The 23,219-nt window shown below is 39.8% G+C and overlaps 1 protein-coding gene across 1 annotated transcript; it reads right to left on the reverse strand.

Annotated features, from left to right (window-relative positions):
* Positions 1-2,027: 2,027 nt before the first annotated feature.
* Positions 2,028-22,866, reverse strand: desi2 (desumoylating isopeptidase 2). The gene is made up of 5 exons (XM_062430835.1): positions 22,813-22,866; positions 9,413-9,485; positions 9,027-9,120; positions 5,224-5,365; positions 2,028-2,434 (listed from the first exon to the last, which is right to left on the reverse strand). Exons 1-5 carry the CDS (start codon positions 22,858-22,860, stop codon positions 2,159-2,161), a joined length of 633 nt encoding a protein of 210 aa, XP_062286819.1. The 5' UTR covers positions 22,861-22,866; the 3' UTR covers positions 2,028-2,158.
* Between the last annotated feature and the right edge of the window lie 353 nt (positions 22,867-23,219).

Genomic DNA, 23,219 nt, shown 5'->3' on the forward strand with positions numbered 1-23,219 from the left:
TCAGTTCACATTTAAGAAGCGCTCTTCCTCAAACTCCCTTCCTTTACTTAAAGTGGCCCCCTTCCTCTTCTTCTGCTTCAGACCTCTGTGTGGATTACAGACCATTACAGGTTGACGTCATGTGCTCAAACTTGAACCTTGAATAAAAACCTGGTAAAAGATGACACATTTTTGCTAAACACTAACAAAGATGTAAAAACCGAGAGTAAGTCCAGTACAACCACAGTCTTCTAATGTTGGCCACTGGAACATTTGAAGGTTCAGTACCTTGCTCAAAGGCACCATGGCAGTTGCTACTAAGACGAACCTGGGATTGAAACCTTCTGCTAACAAAAGGCTTCTCTTGTTAAACCTAATTCTTAAATTGGCGATGAAATAACTGCTACTATTTCCTGACGATGTCATTACAGGCTCATTCATTGTGTTCAGTTTTATTAAATCAGTTGGTGGTTAATCCATGAAGGGCAGGTAGGAGTTCAACAGCTGCTACACATGCCTGACTGATACATATTTGACATCAAAAAAGAGAGAAAGAAGGGGACAAAGTATCACCTGGAACTGAACCCATCCAAATTGTGTCGAGGGATTTTGGACTCGAGGCTTCAGTATCAGTTTATTTGTGTCTATGTGGCTGATTGTAGCTCTGGGTTAAGTCCGTCACAGAGAGAAAAAGGCTGCGGCCCTGATGCGCACGCAGCATTTTGAGGCAAAGGGTGTAGATCCAAAAAAAATCCACCTGCTGTTTCTGTCATTTTACCAGCCAAATATTTGTTTGCAGAACAGATGTTTAAAGTAGAGCTAGCTGCAGTGGAAACATTTCCCAGCCACAGTCAAATGATGTTAGCGCTTGGCCAGTGGTACTTAAAGACCACAATAATGAGCAGGAGTTTCAATCTGGAAAAGTTTGTGTTTTTTCTGTTCCTGTTTTAGCTGTGTCAGAAAAGGGCGATGACCGTGGCTCAGTGTTGAAACCAGAACAGAGAAGATATTTAGGTTTATAAAGAGGCCTATTTGACTTGACTGACAGGTCTCTCAGGCCATTGTGTCTCAGCTCCACCTGGCTGATCAAAATTCGGATTTTTCAACTCTGAACAAGTGTAAAATGAGCAGTGAGAAACACAAACCCATCTACATGTCAGTAATAAGAGTAATTCTGTTTCTCTGGCTTTTAGCACAAACATTTGACTGCTGAAGAAGGCTAGAGCAGGGCTTTCTGATACAGCGAGGAAGTATTACTGGAGCCTAATTTATTTTTTTTAAGGTTGTATTTGTTTACATTTTAGTAAAATAGCACCATGAAACATCAGGCAGGATTAGCTACGCGTGGTTCCTGTTTACAAAGTGCACATGAAGGTGCAGACAACAATGACTGCACAACTTTGATAGTGAAAAAAGCTTAAAAATGTGACCATTCTCAGGCAAGTTGTTCAGTGTTTATGATTTCGAAGCATATTTGTGGATGTTTGTTCGTGATGCACATCTGAGATGATATCCCCTGGAAGTTAAAGTCATATTGAATCTAGAAATATGTTTATGATGTCTCTGTTATGTATGAATTATGACTCAAAGTAGGATTATGAGTTTTAACACAAATTCCTTGTGCTGTTATTGGACAGATCAGACCTTCTTATCTTCTTTCAACTTGGCTTCTTAGTCATAAACTCACCGAAGCCCACGCTACATTTCAGCATCTTCTCTCGCTGGTTTCCACTAAGACAAGGTGGGGATTAGCACCATCCACCAACTCAGTGCTGGTAAAATCTGTTTGTGGCTGGCTAATTTTCCAAAACTACAAAAACACTTTGGTGGGGAAACAACGAGCCTTGCTTCCGTCCTGCAGTGTAATTTGACTGGTAAAACAATGCAACAGACTTCATGGGAAATATTTAGAATTTTGGATGGTATGTTGTCCTCCGTCAGCCATGTCCACTGAGAAATGATAGTAGGTTTCCTGCCCTCAGCAGCAGCAGCAGATCCCTCCGCTGCTCCGGATCATTGTAGAGATTTGGCTGACATTCTTACCCAGAGCAGCTAGCGGTTCAACGCCTTGCTCAAGGACAGTCTGACAGGACACTTAGTCGTAGTTGGACTCATCAGCTGCTGCAGGACAGTCTCTGTAAGTCCAGCCCCCCAGAATACCCAGCAGACCCTGCAGCTTCTACCGGCGTGGCTGGTGGCGGGACTGGCGAGGCAGAGACGAGGGACTGGAAGAGGAGGAAGGTGAGCAGGGCGACATGGACGCCAGGGAAGCTGAGGCGGCGGCGTCCTCGGCCTCCTCCAGCTCCCCTCCTCCGTGGAGCTCCTGGCTGACGCTGGACTGTAAGGCAGCCGGGGTCAGCCACTCTTTGGGCAGGCAGCTCTGGAGGAATGGCACGCAGGAGCTGAAGTAGGCCAGGCGGTTGACCCAGCGAGGGATCTCCCTGCCACACAGGATCTGGTGAGGTAGTGGAAGAAAGAGAAAGAAAAAAATTGTTCTTATAACAGCTGTCACAAACTTCTGCACTTTCAAATGATCTTTATTTTACACCAGAAAGACACAGAACAGTGACTCTTACACATGTTCGGTAAATTAGACTAAAAACATTACAAGTGTTAACATACTGTCTTTTAACCAGACTTACACTGCTACATAGCTCATCATTATTGCTCTTAGAAATTGCTCCTGACTTTTCATATCTGGAATAAAACATGGAAAGACTTTCCAGGAACCCCATGACCTGTGGCCATGCAGAGAGAGCAACATGTGCCTCTACTGAAGCTGCTCAACCATCTAACTGACCAACTGCTCATAGGTCTGGCTGGAGGAAGACCTTTTGAGTCTTTGGTGGATTTGTCTCTCCCACTCTCTCTCTTTTTGTCTCACCTCCTTCCTTTTAACGACCAACACGCAGGCACAAGCACCAACACTGTCAACGTAAGGGCTAATTATCATCATTTAGCGCTATACAAGTGGCTTCCAAGAAACTCAAAGAAGATTAATTGTGCTTTCATTAAAACATTCACCAAAGATGATGATGATGATAGGGTGCTCTTTAAGATACATGAACTGACAGGGGTGGTGTATTTCATTTTAACCACAAAAATGTCTCACAAAGCAGTTGATTTTTGCATGTTGTGCCAAATTATGTGCAGCCAGCAAATGATACTCTATTTTATACCGGTTTACTATTTATATTTCTGCTGCAGTAACAGTTTCTAGGTTCACCCCCTTTAGAGACGAGTGTGTTTGTGATGGGAATACATCCAGGCTTTCTAAAAATGCAAATCACTGAGGCTCGATGTATAAGGACTATGCAGATGATCTCACAGATGAGCACAGCTTCAACAAGGAGGAGGAAACTGACATCCACTAGAGAGAAACCGCTAATCCATGAACATCACCTGGTGCAGCGTTTGTCTTAAAATAGTGTAGCCGAAGAATTCACACCGCAGTCATGAGGAGCCTTTTTCAGAAATGTACACACACACACACACACACACACACACACACACACACACACACACACACACACACACACACACACACACACACACACACACACACACACACACACACACACACACACACACACACACACACACACACACACACACACGCTGTTTAAAATCACCAACACGAGCTGGCCTTGGCAGAACAGCTGGCTTCTTATAAACTGAGGATGACGCCTGGTAAAAATAACTGACTCAAAAGCAAGAGAAGATAAAGAGAGGAGGCGAGAAAAGGGAGTCAAATTGCATTGAGATCATCTTCTTCTCTTTTTTAAACTCCATGCAGGTCTCCTCGTACCTCCATTACTGCATTTTTAGGCCACTTCAGGGAAACGCTGGCTGCAAACACAACACTGACTTGTTATCACCTAATAAAACGTGTTAGCAAACAGTGGCTTATTTACACATTGTTCCCACATGGAGCAACATAAACATTCAGTTTGTCTCCACCTGTTGAAGACCAATCTACTTTTAAGTTTTTGGGTTTTTTTTAGCTGCAAGGTTGTTCCACTGTGTTCACTGGCTAGTTGCTTTGCTTTATCGAAACTAAAACAGTAAAGCTGCAGGTTGTAAAACCAAAACAAAGAGCTCCATAGCACTCCAACTGCAACATTAACGATACACCTGATCCTGGTCCTTTGCTGCATGTCACACCCCCCTCTCTCTCCCATGTTTCCTGTCGGTATACTGATAAATAAAGGCGTCTATGCCAACAAAATCTTTAAAAAAAAAACAAAAAAAACCCCAACAACCACAACATACGCAAGAAAGGAGAAATCCACCCACTGACTATTTGGAGACCACTTCCTGTACTCCAGTGCACAGCGGTATCATTCATTCCTCCTGTCTGTCTCTCAGATGAACAACAGTGCTGTGTACAAATGAATAATTTACCTACATAATGAGGGCCAACATGTCAGCGGGGGTTACAGGACGTTGGTTTGCTTTTCAAAGAGGAGGACTGACATCAGCGTCACGCACAACTGACGAAGAAATGTACTGTCATGCGTGATCTTTCAAATCGGAAACAAACATCTATGTGTCCAATCAGTTTCTCCTCTGGCCTCTCTTTAACTCAACTGCTAAAAATGTTACAGTGAACCTGAGAAATCCTGAGGGCAACACTGTCTCCCTATGGTATCCACTCTGTGTGTGTGTGTGTGTGTGTTTGTATATATTCTGCTATATATGTGACTGTTGGGTTTGTGTGCGTGTTAATATTTATTGTTGATCAATTGAATATTTACCTTTGCAAGTACCTTGAAATGTTTTATGTATATCTGTGTATTTGATTTGTGTGTGTGTGTGTGAGAGTGAGTGTGTGTGTGTGTGTGTCTCTGTGTGTGCATGTGTTGCCAGCTGGCTCTGCATGTCCGGGCTTGTATCAGTGTGTCCTAATCCCCATCTCAGTGGTAGATGCTAACTGTAAGACTCCCTGCTCATTAGTCACACCAGGATAAGCCGATTTGGACACACACACACACACACACACACACACACACACACACACACACACACACACACACACACACACACACACACACACACACACACACACACACACACACACACACACACACACACACACACACACACACACACACACACACACACACACACACACACCCCTGAGTGTTTTTGTTTCTAAACCTCATGTCATTTCAATTTAACAACCGATGAGCCTATATCTGTCTAAACCTGCTGCAAACAGAACGTGTGTGTGTGTGTACGTACCTCAGACAGTGCTGAGGAGAAATGGTTGCAGTTCTTGTGCATGAGGTGGTAGGCGTTGCCTTTGTACTCCTTCCCCATCTCCTCCACGATCCGCTCCACGTCCTCCTCCGTGAAGTCTGTGCTGCCCAGGACTATGGCTTCTCTGCAGAGACAAGGGTGTGGAGGCAGGTGTTACTACATATGATCATAAATACACTGACGAAACATCAAGAATGCCTTCAGGACATTGTTGTTAAAACAAACAATTCAAATGCAGTTTGAATTGTTGCTTCTTTCCATCATTGCCTACAGTTGAACACCTCTATATTTTCTGGTATATTAACAATGTAAAAACTAACACAAAATTCCATTAAATTTAACAAACTAAAAATGTGGATGTGTCTTGCTTTGGGTTTTAGGTTAAATTCACTGTGTTTGACTTAACCGCTATGTAACTGAACAGCTATTAGTCCAAAAATGTTAAGATAAAAGTGCTTAAAATGAAACAGTGTTTCCAAATGTTTGAATAAATATAAAACAGTACAAAATGAGAAGACTCATAACCCAATATAAACGTCCTCATGTCTAAACCTTTACAAGTTAATTATACTGTCTACAGTTGTTTGCTATGGTGGTTTGAACCAAATGAATTAAAGGGATACTTCAGATTTTTTGAAGTGGGGTTGTATGAGGTGGTTATCTATAGTCAGTGTATTTACCTGCAGTAGATTTGGGTCGGCATGCTCCCAATTTTGAGAAGCATGGATGCTTAACAATGTACTGCTTTACTGATTTAATATTGAATGTACAGAAAATGCAAAGAAAAATAGGTAAAAGTCTCCTTTTTCCATATCAAAATGAGTTTTCACCGCTTGGTTGGTCTGTTTAATGGACAGAATAGGTGGATCACAGTGGATCAAATGTTTTGTACTGATATCTGAACATTATGATTGCAGTTTGAGTGAGATTTAGATACACATGGCAAAAAAACATTGCAGTGGATGATACACAGCCATTTGTCCCACATCATTTATACTTATGGTCTGCATGGAGACAGAAAGTGTGTGTGTGTGTGTGTGTGTGTGTGTGTGTGTGTGTGTGTGTGTGTGTGTGTGTGTGTGTGTGTGTGTGTGTGTTGTGCCAGGGAGAGTCTGTGGAAAGCCACAGGGCAGGTCAACTAGAGCAGAAGTAATACACAGCAGTAGCACAGTAGCTCTGGGTAGACAGACACACACAAACACAGACCTCGGGCTCATTATGGGATGGGAATCCAAAAACGTATTGAACCGACTGGGTGCTTTACTCCCTCAGAACCAAAACAGACTCAAATCCCCCAACGCTGCACCGGTGTGAGAGAAATGCCTCACATTTACAGCCTCTTTAAATTACTGCAGTCCAGCTAAATCAACGTATTGTCAGCACATTGTTTTTGCTTTTCTGTAGGTTTCATACAGTTTCTCCAGTAGATCCTAAAACGTATTATTTTCCACCTCAATTACTTCTATGCAGTGTAAAAATGGAGTTAAATTTAAACATTTCTGACATAAACAGAACATTATAAGCAATGAAAACATGAATTATTGCTGTAATGATGTATTAGATAACAGTGCATGTATAATCTTAGCTAATAAACTGGTCCCTCAGTGTGTGTGTGTGTGTCTGTGTGTTAGCATGTATACTAGAGCTGCAACAATTAGGCGATTGATTTATTATTCTATCAACAGAAAATTAATTTGTGACTATTTTGATAATTGAATAAACATAGAGCAAAAATATAAAAAATGCACAATTTACTGCAAAAGACATTTAAAGACATCATCCTGGGCTTTGGAAGTTATAACGTATATTTTTCCAACATTTATTGATGAAATGATAAATCAAGGATGTAATCAGCAATTAGCTACAGCCCTAATATGGACTGAGTATTTTTTATTACTCTGTACACTCTTTTATGCAACCGTTTTTTCTCCATTTCAAATTCACAACATGCAGTATCACATGAAGAGCAACATGAAATTCTTTTTTCCTGCTTTAATCTTCTGTTTTCTCTCACTGTGACTGTCTGAGTCAGCTGCCACTAACCGTGAGGAAATAGGTGTGAAATCAAAAGATGTCTGTCACGTGCTGTACCCTCTCCATGCTCATGTTTTTTTTTTCTTTAAAAAAAAAAAAAAATCTCTCCTTCCTTTAGCAGCAGTGACCTGCAGTGATACTAGCCCACTGACTGAAGCCTGGTTGGTCCTGTGTATTTCGGGGGGTAACCCATGAAACGAGCACAGCAAGGTGAAGGTGACAAGCATCATGAAGGTGTAAAGGTCTTAGCATCATAAAGTGTGTGAGGGATAGTTTGTGTCATGAGGGATGTATTGTGTCATGTGTATGTGCTTTAACGTCTGTAAAATGCCTATGGGCATCTGTACAATGACTTGTGTTAACTCAGGAAAGACACATGGTACTAGAATTGATTATGTCTAATTTCTTAGAAAGTCAGCAGTGTTCAATGGTTGGTTCATGTGCTTTATTACCTTATGACTTCCCTTCTGCAAAGTTCCACTAGGAGTTACAGTATAAAAGCTGAAACAGTTTGTTGTTCGGTAGAACGACTGTGTTACCTTCTCCGTGCTGGCATGTAATAGTAAAGAAAAAGATTCATTACTCCGTCGTCTGTGATTCTTCAGAGAAACTTCTAGTAAAAAAATTCTATTACAAGTGTTAATAAAATATTATATGACTCTACAGGTGATTCGAAGTGCGGCTGGTGTAGCTGCCAGCAGTTCATGACTGGATGATTGGCTGATTAGCTGACTGACTGATGCTACATCTCAAGTCTATACTACATGACCCATACTACATACTGATTCTAAGCATGTTTTGAGTATGTAGTGTGTTCAAACTGGAAGAGTGACTAAATTAAATATACTTAACACTCAAAGCAGAGAGTATGTAATATACAGTATGATTTTTGAGTGAGCTGTGGGTGTTCACAGATGAGTTAACATGTGCAAATGTAAAGGGCATAAAGGGCAACTGGAATCTCATAATAAGAAAAAGGAAAATGGACAAGAGAACAGCTGGAATGTTGTTTTTTTTTTTAAAGCAGCAGAAGCCGAAGCAGCAGATCCTTCATTTTCAAATTTGAGCTTGTCAGAGGTCACGGATCATTGCGACATCTGTGAAAGGAGGTTAAGACCTTTCTGTTTAGTATTCAGTAAGTTGAATTTATATTATACTAACTGCAAAAACAATATATTGTAATGGTGAGAAGTATGTAATATATACTATATATAATAAGCACGTAGTATGGATATTGGACACAGTGAGAGCCTCTTGTTGGATCTTACTGGCTCACAGACTGACTAACATGTGACCTGTGACTGACTGACTGGATTACTGACTGTGATGAAGCAGCTCTATAACTCACTGATGAAATACTCCACAACAGACACGAACGGAGGACGTGTTCACACAAGTACAGTCAGTACATACAATCATCAATTGCCTGCGAGGCTATCGTTTTGTGTTGTGTGTGGATGGTCTGTGTCGACCCTTTGGACAAAATTTACATTACATTGACCGAATAATTAGAGTTTAAAGGGCTTTGTGCAGCCGCCATGGACACACTGTACATGTGATCAGACATTTGGGCTGCAGGTGGATGTCTGTGTAAACCCTCGTGGACATGGGCTGATGACAGCTATGCAGACATGATAAGTACAGTTCATGCTTGACTGCTTGACAATGACATATTGATTTTCAATACTTATGTACATGCGAAACAGGGATTCTACACATGTATGTTAATATTAATATGTTCAGTTACTTACTTGAACTTAAAGGTGTCGCCAAGTTCAGTTGCATCACCCGGTGTAATCTCAAAGATCCCTGAGAATGGGTACGGATGTCCGCCATAGGCAAACTCTAAACATACACACAACACATTTGAATTTGTACATTTATTTTAAACATGGGAATAAAAACAGATAAATAAATAATAAAATGAGTAGGAAGAAGTATATACTTGTACATTTCTACCCCTTTCTCACAACTCCTTCTTTACCTAATATATAATTCATAAACTATCAAAACTTTACCCAAAAATTCACCTGGGGTCAAAACAAAAAAGAAAAGAAAAAGCATCTTTTCTGAAACACCCTCCTCAGACAGTGGACCTGAGGCCTGTAGGCGGTGTCGTATGTCTAGGTAACCTTACCTCTTCCATAGATCTCAATCCCTGAGTGAAAGACTCCGATGCCCAGAGTGCTGGTGAACTCATTGATCCAGTACTGGAGACAGAAAGAAGAACAAAACAGTGGAAGATTAAGAAAAAGATAAATGATGTAAAAATAATGTCTTTGGATCTATTCAACACTTAATTTTTTAACTTTTAGACCTGATGCGCACAAATATAGTCACACTGAATTACCCTTTCCTGCTTATCGATCACTAATAGTGAGCATTTTGTTAACACTCGACCATCTTGTGATCTGAGCTGGCTGAAATGAGATCTGTGAGCCTCTGATGTTTACACAAGATCCCCTACACACACACACACACACACACACACACACACACACACACACACACACACACACACACACACACACACACACACACACACACACACACACACACACACACACACACACACACACACACACACACACACACACACACACACACACACACACACACACACAGAGAGAGAGAGTACAACACACACCAAAATCAATAATTGATTCCAGTACTACTGATCTCTGACGTAACCTTCCATCTTTTCAGTAATGCAGTCTGTCTATTATCCCATGGCTATAAAGCTGATTGGACAGGCTGTTGCTAGGCAGACTTTGTGTGAAAATGATTTATTATCACACAGGACAGAGCGTCATGTGACACCTCAGGATAACTCAGTAAATCTAAAAGGGTTGCACTGATTTGATCTGCCAGATTGATGCGGGTGCCAATACTAACTATAATAAGTGGATCTGAGATCCGTGCAGTGCCTTGAAATAAGTTTTATGGTGATTTGGCATTATTTAAATGAAGCTGTATTGAATCTGACATCTAAATTCAGTGTTTCTGCTATCACTTACATTCATTAAAGTATAGATTCAGGCATATTTTCCAAGTCTGTCTGTCTTATAATACTAACGTGCCAAAATAAATTGTCTTTCAGTTCCTGTGGAATGAAGCGTGTTATTTTCTCCCCAATCCCCATTCTCTGAACACCCGCTCCTACTCAACCTCTGATTGGCTCTGACGCTGATATTCTTACCCTAACCCAATCATCTCACTCCTTGTGCCTAAACCAAACCTACGCAGGCAACAAGTACTATCCAATCAGAGGTAGAGTGGGGTGGGAAAAAACACAAGGTGAATGAAGTTCCTCGTATACATCCTGGAAGTTGATGGTATCCGGCTTTTAATACTCAGGAGGTGCTCAGAGGAAACTCTAAATGTTAGAATCATTTTACAGTCTGTGTTTATGGACACTAATATTTGGGTAAAAACCTGCTCCAACCCTTTATTGGAGTGTTTTTGGAGTTGATCTCTGTGTCTGTGTTAATGTGTTGAGTTCTGAATGAAACAAGTGATGAAAAAACAGGTGACAGGGATTTCCTGTCCTGAGAGATCCTGAAAGGACCTTTAGCAGCATAGCAATCCCTGGTATCATATTTCCTTATATTAAAAAAATACTCAAATGAGTTCACATGTGAGGTTAAAAAAACAGGGACTCAATTATTGGATTGATAATCAGTATTCGAAGAAAAAAGTCATATAGGTGTATCCATAAAATGTACAATATATTGCAAAATCACCTAAACAAAGAAACGGTGCTGTTCTTAATGCATGTTTCTGTCTGTCTGCACACACTGCCATTGTTCATCCAAATTTGCAGATAAGCCTCATGTGAATTGAACACCTTTATTGTCTTTCATGTAAACAGAGTGTAATTAATACTTCATCAACACGGGTGTGTTATTGCATCATATTTTCAAGGCTTTTGTCTCCATCTTTTACACCCCCAGACAACAAGTTGGTCGGCGCTGATCACAAATGACATGCTTGTTTTTACTGTTATAAATCCGAGGCTGAATCAGGTGGATGGGGGTAACGTGTGCCGTACACAGTTCTCCTTCATATTCAAAGAGCATTTGCATTGCAAAACATATTCAGCACCATGATAACAGCCTGACAACCACAGGAAGCTACTACAAACTATTCCCTTACTTCCTGTCTGTAATGCAGACATGTAGCTGCACACAATCAGTGGTGGCAGAGCTGGCGGCATTCGCGACACATCTGCATTGCAAATTGTTCCCTCGGCACATTGTGTGCAACAGTTTAAACACAAAGTGTGATCTTAAGATAATGAGGACTCTGTGTCGGCCTCTGGCTGTTTGTGTTATGATCCAGACACAGCATGTCTGATCAGTGAGATGAGGTTCAAAATGTTTTCTTCTGAGCATTTTTTTCACATTTTACAAAACATGATCAGGACACTGCGACTTGAGCTGTTTACCACTGGTTGCAAATAAAATGAGGTAATAATTTAAGTCCATGCTGCTACTGAATGCTGGTGAGTAATGTTGGAAAAAAATGTCACAGTCACACTTTGACAAAAAAATAAAACAAAAGCAGCAAGAATCTCACTGTGATGGATTAACTATCTTTATATTTAAGGTGAAGATCAAATTTAACCACTGCACACTGAAATTTCTTCACTGTGACTTTATTAGGAGCAAACAACATGTTTCGCCTGAGTTGCTGAGCGAATCTGAAGGAGCTACAGAGAAAACACGCTGTTCGCTTCTAATAAAGTCACAGTGAAGTAATTTCAGTGTGCAGTGGTTAAATTTGATCTTCACCTAACGTGTCACTGCGACCGGCCAGCGCCTGACTGAAAATACCAGCTGAGCATGAAGCTTTCTGTTCACCTTTATAGGTAAGATTTGATTCTCTGCAAGTTGATATTCATCTTCTACATGAACAAAAGAGGCAGGAATGATTTTATAAATCTAAAAACTATTTAAAAAGGCTTTAAAGTAATAAAAAGAAATATGGGATTTGCTTGAACTGGGCTACAAAAACCTACAAAACAATCCAGGTATGTTAGTTTTCACCTGACAGCAGGATTTCTTTTGGACATGTAAGCAAACCCTGACGTTCCAGTGAATCGAGTACTTGAACTTCTAATTGCTTCTTCCTGGGAAACAGTGACTCTTAAATGATGACCTCATGCTGCTCTGGTCCAGCCAATAAAATCATCATTAATTTTTCAGGTGTCCCCCCGTTCTCTCAACTCAAACTGCCTTCCTCTACATACTAACAGCCCATAGAAATACACTTAATCTTGACCCCTTGATGATCGGTCTCAAGAGAAAACACATAAAAGGAAGTAATGATACCATTTCAAATGACATTAATGGGTTTGTCTTTGCTCTTTTGTGGCACCACTTTGTGAGATAAATGTATTCTTACATTCACACGGCTCCAGACAGCAGTACCATGTCAGTGCTTGCAAATAATGATTGGTCACACGTCTTGATAAAACAGCATTTTTATGGCGCGTGCTAAAAGTGGGAGAGATTATCTCCACAATGCTGAACAGAAGTTCACATTCACTTCAATGAAACCGAACATAATCATTTGAATGTATTGTTTCTTTTTGAAAAGCTCAACACAGTACATTGTCAGACGTCTGATACTTGTCCGGACGTGACCTGAATGAATTAAACAAACAAGCATGGCAGGTAAAGGTGAGTCATCTGTCTCAGAGAGGAAGGCAAAATGATGAATGTGGACTTCAGTTTTTAGAGAACAGAGTCCATGTTTTAATGATTTCAATAGTGAACGCCATGTTTACGTTTATAGGATAATGATTAGCTCAGATATGAATATTTATCCCTACAAATATTTTGTCATTTTGGAATAAATTCAGTAAATTCAATTAATTAGAGAAAACATAAGATTGCTGAGCTCACGAAGTGTGTCACACATGCAGCACAATGCAGAGTATGTGTGTTTCCTGACCTACATAAGGTTTAGACACACACACGCATTCGCACGAACACACGAAAACAAAGTTTTATTTTTTGTGACAATGTTTACCAAAATAGGGAAAGTTCCATTTCAGTTCCTTTTTTTTGTTCTTTTTTTTCTTTTTAAACCTGACCCGCACATATTTTTCCTAGTTTTATAAATGTTGCACTTAAATTTCATTAATCAGCTATAATAAGTGTCGTCTGAGAGGGGAAGCGCGGGAATTTATCAGCTTAACACTCACTCCAGAGGGCTCAACATGAAGTCCAAAAAGTACGATCTCTTAACATCCCCAGAATTAACTTTATTTTATGTCATTATGCGTATATGCAGGTTTATACCATTGAGGCTGATTAACTAACAATCAATCAACAAACTTTTCGGTCTATGAAATGTCAGAAAGTGGTAAAAATAAATAAAAATTAAGTGCCGATAACACTTTCCCAGAGCTTAAAGTCACATCTTCTTTTCTCACCAAAAGTATATTTTTAAGTAGTTTTAATGAATTTCCTTAATTGACAGTCGTCCCTTGTTGCAATTTTTTGAGTAATTAGGAAGTTAAAGAGCAGATAAAGTAAGTACAAAGTTTCTTGAGTTGTAAAGTCCTTAGTTTACTACATTGTTGAGTATCGTAATTTTACTCAATTCAATTATTAACAGCAATCATCATACACAACAGAAAATCAGTAAATATTTACTTAATCAACTTTTTGTTTTAGCTCGCCATCTCACCCTGCAGTTTCTAACCACTGGTAGGACCTTTCAACCATTTTATCTCAGGAGGTTTTTTTTTTGTTTTTTTAACTGAGCACAAATGTCATTACTGAAATCCTATTTGTAGCAGTTCTGTGGTTGTTTCACTGAGTGTGAGGATAATAGGCGTCTGTGTCTACAACAGCTGGTTCTCAGTGTCTGAACAGAGGCCGCGGCTGCTTTAATCTGCTGAATCTGCTCCAGAGTTTTTCCTCACTGCTTCATTACTTTATCCAGGGCTTTTCCTAAGAAGGGAGAGCTTTGAAGAGATTCAGGTGCCGCGAAACCTGTCCAGAAAAGTTAAGACTATAAGCATCCAGACAGCATTTGAATTGCAACATAAACTCACAGCCACAACCTACGTTTTATACAAAGGAAAGACTTTAACATGAACAGAAGATTATTCTGCTGTTGCACCAACTCTAAATCCCTCTGAGCAGAGTGTCAGACGCTCAAACACAGTGTGGTGAGTCCACGTGTGTGTGGTAAAAATATTTTAAGTAAGCTAATCTTTGTGGGGAAAAAGCAGATTGTTAGCCTGTCTGCTCACAGGATTAACAAAGAAAGCTAGTTTCGGACAATACTCTTCCTCTTCCTCCTCCTCCTCCCACCCAGAGGTGAATAAGACTCTTATCTTACCCCTCATTACTTTGAAGCTCGTTACAACCTGCCTCCTCCTCCACAGCACAGACAGGAGGCTGAATGTGTGTATGAGAGCATGACAGCAAAGTTGTGTCTTTATGAATGAATTAAAAGATAAAAAGAAGGGAGGGAGAGAAAGAGAGAGAGATGAATGAACAAAGAGAAACTGGATACCGCTGTTAAATGCCTGTATACTTACTCATCCCACACCATGCTGTACATCTGTGCAGCAATTACTTCTCTCAGTAGCATCTAAGGACTTTGTGAAACAGAATAGTCAGCGAGGAGATGCTAAGTGTGGCTAAGTTTTATCATGAGCATCACCGCTTTGAAACTCTGTAGCTAAGCTGACTGAAACCAAACTGAAAAAAACAACCAACCTAAAATACACACTGAAGGAAGGAAACTGCTACCAGACCAGAAGTGTTGATAAAGTTGTGCTATGTCAGCAATTTATAGTCTGCTCTCTCTCTCTCTCTACTGTAATGAAGGTATTTTTGGCCACAGCATTACTCTTATTAGGCAGCCCTGTTCTCAGCACGTAGATCAAAAAGCTAATTTTGGACGCGGCACAACAAAACATAAGATTAGAAGTGTTAGTATCCTGAGAGTTGATTTACTCCAGCATTTCATCATGAAACCAAATTTTAAAAAGATGAAATGAGGACACCTTGGTGCCAAACAGGATGTACCACAGTGTTTTAGAGAAGAAGTTGAACACCTGTTTATATTCTTATTAAATAAAACATTAACTTTCATGTGTAACTAAATGTAAACTAAAACTAAACTGATCACTAGATGAGATTCTGGAGGGTTTACTGCCTCACCTAAAGTATTTCTTGTGATATAATGAAGTTTTTCAAAAATGTAAAATTCCTGATGAATCAGGGTGTTTCAGTGCATTCATGCAACTATTTTGATGATTTATCGTTTCGATCATTTTTAAAGAAATATGCCAAACGTTTAATAGTTTCTGTGTTCTGAAATGTGAGAACTTTCTTGGTCTTCGATCAAGTAAATTGAACATTTTTGGATTTTGGACTGTAATTCTGACACTTATCGACATCAACCTGTGCTGTAGCATATTGTGATGAGCATTTTTCACTGTTTTCTAATTATTTAACATCAGAACAATCAGATTATTAATAGAATAAATTATCAGCAGATTAAAAAGTCAGCTAAAGGTTTCTCAGCTCTGTAACCATCAACTCTACATTGTATGTGATGTGTTATTGTGTGTATTGTGTGTTTGTTATTGTGCTGTTATATATTTTAACCCTGCTGTTGTCTTAACGTCGACCGTGCAACGTTTGTCACCCAGTCTGGATTGACTGCTTATAAATCATACGGTATAAATTATCACCCAATTCTTTGTTAGACCTCGTTAGCCAACTTCATTACAACTTATTACCACAAACTTATTACCACAGGTGGTTTTACACATATTTTTGGAAATTATGTTCAATAGGCCTCATTTAAATGAAATGATACCTAATTTTTTAGTTAACGCCCGTAAAAATGGACCCTAGGACAACAGGAGGGTTAATATAGACCCACTGAAGGGACTGCAGTGATAATGTAACTTTGGTACTGTACATCAAATAGGAACATTTATGTTTAACACTGTACATGGCCCCAATAAACAAACTACTAACTATTATTAGTTAGTAGTATTAGATGATTTTTTTTTAAATAACTGTTAGCTGCACCCTACTTGCAACACTGCCAACAATGGCCTAATACAATCAGAGATAATAAATACCTCAACTACAGTATACGTTTTTATTAGAGTTATTATTCAACCCTAAATTACCTGTTTGAGTTTCTAGCTGACTTCTGTGTTTCTGTTTTGTGAAGGATTATCGAGAGCAGACATGCAGAAGCTCATCCCATTATACTTAACTCCACCTGCAGTGGATGCTGTGGAGTCCCAGCATGCTTAAGTTCACTCCTAACTTACTGCTTTTATCTTGGCACATAATACTTAGTAAACCAGATATGCATGCATGTCTCTAATTGATTCAGAGCAGAATACAGCGACCTGTCCTGCTGTGTGTATCCACTGTAGCTACATGTTGGCGTTAAACCTAATACCCCTAACACACACTAACGCACACGCTCACGAACAACAGACCACAGAGCCGGCTGGCAGGCAGACAGGTGGTGTGCAGATAATGCTGTCTCATTAAAGCAGCGTACTAAAGCACTCAGAGCTGGCCGGGAAATCCACTTAGCGGAGATGGAAGCAGGACGGCAGGGACTACCTGACAGAGCGGGAATAGTGGAAGAAGAAAGGGTGGTAGGGGCGGGTGTCTTCTCTTGTCTGTGTACATATTCTTGAAAGTCATGTGACACATTGATCCTCAAACAGAAAAGATGAATTAGCCTTTTTGAGTACATTTTGAGTTCAGTGTCTTACTCAAATATCTGCAGGAAGATTCACACGGGGCCTAAAAATGACAGATATTCTCGTTTTGTCATGTTTCAACTCAACCTGCAAAGCAGACTGCTCTTCATTTAGCACTAACTGTTCATTACAACACCGTGTTTCAACTGTCTTGCCCTTTATCTGATCTTTACAGCTTCCTGACTTCCTCTTAAGACTACAGCCAGTCATTTAACAAGTCACTCCGTCGGTCATTGAGCCAGTTAATAAGGCATAATTTAAACAAAATAGTCTCCTCATTCACTTCAATGAGTCCAGTATGTTGGTGCAGTGGAGTAATGCAACTCAGGGCAAAAATAATTAATTCTAGCTAGCATTGTAAGTAAGTAAGTATTGCTGTAGCATTTCCTTCCAGCAACACACTGACTTGGTCAATAAAATGCATGATGCACATACCACACAGTATTGTACTAATTCTACTACTTACCACACAATGGCTTAGATAGAGAGGAAAATTACTGCTGACATAATACAATTTTTAGAGCTGGTAGATATGGCTTCATGGGAGTAAAACCACAGAGCAGTTTTCTTTGTGTCTGATAAGCCTTTAAAGTTACAGGCGTACTATTCAACCAGGATTTCCTTGTGTACTTTTACTTTTGCCAACACCTGCAGTAACATGCACACAACAACATAAAGTTTGAATCATTAAGGAAACAGCTTGACAATTTGGGGAAAGAAATTCATCAGCTTCCTTGCCAAGAGTTAAATAAGAGGCTTGATGCCGCTCACGTGTCTCATGTCTTGAGGTATGAAGCTAAAGCCAGGAGATGATTAGCTTAGCTTAGCATAAGGACTGAAAGTACAGCCGGAGGAAAAGGTAGCTGGAAAATATGTCTAGTAATTAACATATTTTAACATAAAAGTAAAGAAAAGTTGTATTTTTGGCACAGCAGACAGACCACAGATGCATTAAGGAGAGCTGGATACTGTATTACAAGATGGTGCCCCATTCATTTGCATTAAAGTTTCTTAGTGGTGCATGTGCCAGAAAAAAACCCAAACACCCATCATGCATCCAGCTTTCAGGCATAAATGAGCCAGATGCTCTGCACCATTCCACATTTTTAGGGCCCAGAGAGCGTGAGTACTCCAGTCCTCCTCCAGCCGAGGCGGTATGCGTGACTGAGACTTCTGCCGGCTGAGCTGAGCTGACTTCCTGTTGGCTCCCGGCACGCATTAATGGACTACTGATCATGTAAACAGTCATTTTTGAAACTCAAATTATTCACTTTTTACAGACACTTTTTAAAGCAACAATTGTCTATGGGGGAGTAAATAAAATAAACTTGAAAAATCACTTCCCAGAGTCGTTCCTGGTAGCTTAGACCAGGCACAATGACTTCCTACTTACCTACATACTTAGCAGGACAGACATGAGAGCTGTATTTATCTTCTTATCTAACTCTCAGGCAAGAAAGTGACCAAACATGTTTCTCCAAATGTCAAACTGTTGCTTGAACTCCTGTCAATCAATAGTCAGAGAGGACTATTGATTGACGGGGGTTTATGTGTGTCGGCCTGCCTCACTGTCAACAGAAAGTCAGTCTACAAACTTACTCACAAAGTGACTCAACTTGTCAAGAAAGCAAATCAATGGGACTGATCTTTATGTCAAAAACAGATAAAATGTTGCAGGAAAATGGTAAAAACATTAGGCAGCCCTCCATCATCCCCTTTTCTTTACTGTAAGTCAGTCATTAACCAACTAGGAGGCCACAAGCATGGAGCCAGTCAAGCAGCCAATCATGCAATCCTCAGTTTTCCTAAAAGTAGTCTTGTCTGAACACAGTGCGATCAATACACACAGGAAGTGTTTCAACCAGAGGATTGAATGAATGGACCGCAGCCACCGTCTCATTGTCTTTAGGGCTGAAACTCCACTGTGAACAAGCCAAAATCTTGTTTCCCACAGTAGCGTGCACACACACACACACACAAACATACATACACAAACCACAAAATTCCTTCAATAAGTTACATGTACACACACATTCTCTCTCTCTCTCTCTCTCTCTCTCTCTCTCTCTCTCTCTCTCTCTCTCTCTCTCTCTCTCTCTCTCTCTCTCTCTCTCTCTCTCTCTCTCTCTCTCTCTCTCTCTCTCTCTCTCTCTCTCTCTCTCTCTCTCTCTCTCTCTCTCTCTCTCTCTCTCTCTCTCTCTCTCTCTCTCTCTCTCTCTCTCTCTCTCTCACACACACACACACAGAGACACACAAATAGCTTGCATTTAAGTGCACAATTAAATATAGTAAATGCAAGTTTTGCCTCTGAGTGAATGTATGTGTTAAATACAGTATGTATAAGTAGCCTCTGTAAGCCTTTGTGTGTAAAAGTGTGCAGAAGGTCGCTGCAGCCATTCACATATGAATGGAAGTAAGACACTAATGTGGACAGTAAGTCAAGTGAAAAAAATGAGAGGAAGTAGAAGAAAGAGGGGGTGGGGAGGGGACGAAAGAAAGAGAGAGGAGGTAGGAAAGAGGAAAAAAATGAGGGTCTGACAAGGGGGGGGGGGCGAAGCAAAAGAGAAAGAAGGAAGGAAGGAAGGAAAAGAGGAAGGAAGACTGGAACAAATGCTGTGATGAAGGAGGGAAAATATGAGCAGGAAAAGTGCTTATCAAAGCCAACTCCTGATTTAACACAGTACATTATGCTACTATAGATACTGTTAAATGACTCTATAGCTCTCAATGTTAATCCATATGAACGTCCTCCAACATGCCAACCCTTCAGCCTGAGATGACACACCAGCCAATCAGCTAAAAAAGAGCACAACAGCAATAAATCAGGTGAAAAAAAGGAGGAAATCAGACGCTGGATATTGATTTAGGGAGTAAACAAAACAAAAAAAAGAAACAAGGGAGAAAAAGATTGGCGCCACAAATGGAAAGTTGTGATTTTCAAGCAAAGTCACAAAGCACATTATCACCACACATTTATTTTTTTTAATTTTTTTTTAAATATCCTCTTCCTGTTTTATAACCCTCCCTAACAAGATAATTCCTATTTTAAGTGTAATGTGTCCACCGTTGGGGGAATCCATATCAATCAATGATTCATCAACAGATCCATTTCCAGGACTCCCACCCTCCCCACTGACTCACCCCCCCCCTGCATGGTGACAACATCGTGACTCAAATTCAGCCTCACTCTTGTAACAAAGAGACAACGCTGCACATTTCTCTTGTTCAGAAAGGCAGTCAGTTTACTTTCACATCCACTTGAGGTTCACATGCAGTATAATGTTTTCCTGTTGTTTTGGTCCTGAGAGTAACGAAACACTTGAAGAGCAAAAAGCAAGACTATAGTTTGATACAGACTAACAAACACAGGTGAATGAACATAAAAGGAAATAGAAAAAGACATTGTGTCTCAACTGTTTTACTCATTACTAGTAATATTTCACCTCTGTCACTCTCCTTGTTTTGGCTACAACTGCTTAAAAAGTCCAACAAGGACTATTTTTTGCTCCACTCCTAATATGGAAATAAAGTGTTATCATTTATTCTTAAAACCTTTTACACTGCTTTCCTCTAATTTGAAAATATGTGTTTTTATTAATGCATTTTTTGGTGCTGTGTGATGTGAACAAAGCTCTGGTTGTAATAATAAAAAATCTTTCCAAAAGCACTTTGTCAAGAAAGTGTTTTTCGCAGTTAAATCAGCCTCATTCTGTCTTGATCCGATGTGTATTTTGCTGGAAAATAACTTAAGGTGAGCCAGTTTCAAAAAGTTGAAATTGTATTAAAATTCAAGATTCAAGAGCTTTTATTGTCACATGCTCAGTAACAAAGTCGATGGCATCGTTGAAGGGCAGTAAAATGTGGCTTCTTTGGGCTCTAGTTGCAGTTAGATTATGCACGGAAATCTTTACAATTAAGAAAATAGTAAAAAAAAAGTTGTGACAGAAGACGAAGATAGGAGAGATAAATATGTATCTCATAATGCACATAAGTGACAACACACAACAAAGTGAGTGGAGTTTGGTGTTGTGAATGTATGCTGAATTGAAAAGTGATACATACGGTAATCATTTGTTAAAGAGCTTTGAACTTTGAATTTCCTTCTTTGCATATCTGCTGATAATAGGGGTTGGTAACCTATACTGATAACAGCAAAGGAGGGTTTTCCTCTCTGAAATCTCGAACCCCAGTCTCCCAGTCTACGGACAACTGCGCTAATCAGTCAGCCGATGGGTCAACCCGTTGGCCACAGGCCATCGCATCTAGTCATCCGTGGTCGTTACACTACAGGAAGCTTTATCCAGCTTCCTCATGCCTGTGGGCGAATACGCCTCTGATGGCTTCACGGTCTACGTATCCCACTTCTGACACCAATGCAACAGTGAAGGAGGATTCCTACACTGGGTCTCAAACAGACTACTCCATCAACCAGTCAGCCAAAGGGTCAACTGGCATACCAAGGGCCAGCGCGTAGGGCTGGGTATCGTTTTTAAAAATTACGATACCAGTACCAATCCAAGTACCCTTTAAATTTATACCAATGCCAATTGAGTATTTCATTTGATACCCTTCATGTAAATAGAAGCATTAAATTAAACCACAGACAGGTCATAGCTGCGGTGGCAGTGGACCAATCACGTGTTGCATTAAATTGAAGAACGCTTGCATTGATTGGCTGTGAGCAAGTACATACAAATAGTCATATTTCTAGCTTTGGGTGCAAAAAGGTATCATTTGACAGGAGACGTTTGGATACTACAAGGTATCGACTGAAATAAATCGGTATGGTACTGATACTCAGCTCTACCAGCACGTCTAGTCATCTTTGGTCGTTGCAGTATCGTGATATGAGAGTATATCGTTTTAGATTTAGGATATCATTATATCGTAATATGGCATAAGTGTAATCTTATTCTTTTAAGCACTTTGTCCTCATACCTACATTACTGATAGTGATAATTTATCAAAAATCTCATTGTGTAAATGTTTGACTAAAGCACCAATAGTCATGCCTACAATATTGTCTTAATATCAATATTAAACGTATTTGGTAGAGATAAACCGATATATCAGTCGGGCTCTACCAAACACGCGGATTTCGATATTGGCCTATCAAAGATATATCGGTATCAGCGTATATGTTGTCAGATATTTCAATATTTTTTTAATAATTCTTTAAGGTTATATAGCCAGCAGTTTATATATATGATTCTTGTTCTCAATTCAAGTTACATACATTCATGTTTTTTGCTTTTTTTAAATTATAGTTGATCATTATTATTAAATTATCAGTGAAGTTTACTATTTTTGTTAACTGATGTCACTTATTACAATAAGGTTTATTCCTAGTGAACATATGTCTTCATTACATATCTTTGTCACAAGTGATAACCACATTTGATGGATCATTGTAAAAAAGAATAAAGTGTGTAAATGATAAACATAAAGTGTGTAAATGATACACACTTACAGATATATATTCTTTAAGTATATATCAGCTGGGATTTTTTTACTCCTTAATATCGGTAAGAGCATCGGCCCCAAAAATCTATTATCGGTCGGGCTTGGTCAAAAAACATCCTGATATTATTGTCCATACGGTCCATATGGTCCATAAGATCCATATGGTCCATTTGGTCCAGCCCAACATTAAACCACCTTTTTTATATCAGAGTTTGTCGTTGTGTCCACACATTGTTGATACAAACAAGTACCTCAAATAAGTGCAAAAAAAGCATCTTTAACCCAATCTGTATCTTTCTACTCACCATATCATAGACATTTAGGATGATCGGCTCGTTGGCCATCACTGGCATCAGGCTTTTCTCTCCCCCCTACTCCTTTATACGTCCCTTCTTCTCTGCTTTTCTCCCCCTACCCTTTTATTCGTCCCTTCTTCTCTGCAGGTCTTCCTCCTGCACACTGCCCCCACGATGCGACTCCTTCCTACGGTGAGGAGATACAAGCCCTCGCCCCAAAAATAGACCTTATTCCTCCTTCACTTATTCCTGGCACATTGACGACAGATGGTCAGCTTGATAATTCACAGCCCGAGTGTCAAAAAAAACAAACATTTGACTGGCTTTGTCCAAATATCACCCTCCTCCTCCTCCTCCACCAAAAAAAGCTGGCTTTACAAAAGCAAGTTTTTCTTCTCTGGGGCTTTTCTGCTCGG

The sequence above is a fragment of the Scomber scombrus genome, chromosome 12, assembly GCF_963691925.1.
Source record: "Scomber scombrus chromosome 12, fScoSco1.1, whole genome shotgun sequence".
Classification (NCBI taxonomy): Eukaryota; Metazoa; Chordata; class Actinopteri; order Scombriformes; family Scombridae; genus Scomber; species Scomber scombrus.

Bases quoted from the DNA above. Each gene is read 5' to 3' on its own strand.
- desi2 (XM_062430835.1), bottom strand. From the start codon at position 22,860: ATGCCAGTGATGGCCAACGAGCCGATCATCCTAAATGTCTATGATATG. The intron at 9,121-9,412 runs GTAAGGTTACCT...GTGTATGTTTAG, and splicing joins GATTGAGATCTATGGAAGAG to AGTTTGCCTATGGCGGACAT. The intron at 2,435-5,223 runs GTACGTACACAC...CTACCTCACCAG, and splicing joins TCTCCTCAGCACTGTCTGAG to ATCCTGTGTGGCAGGGAGAT.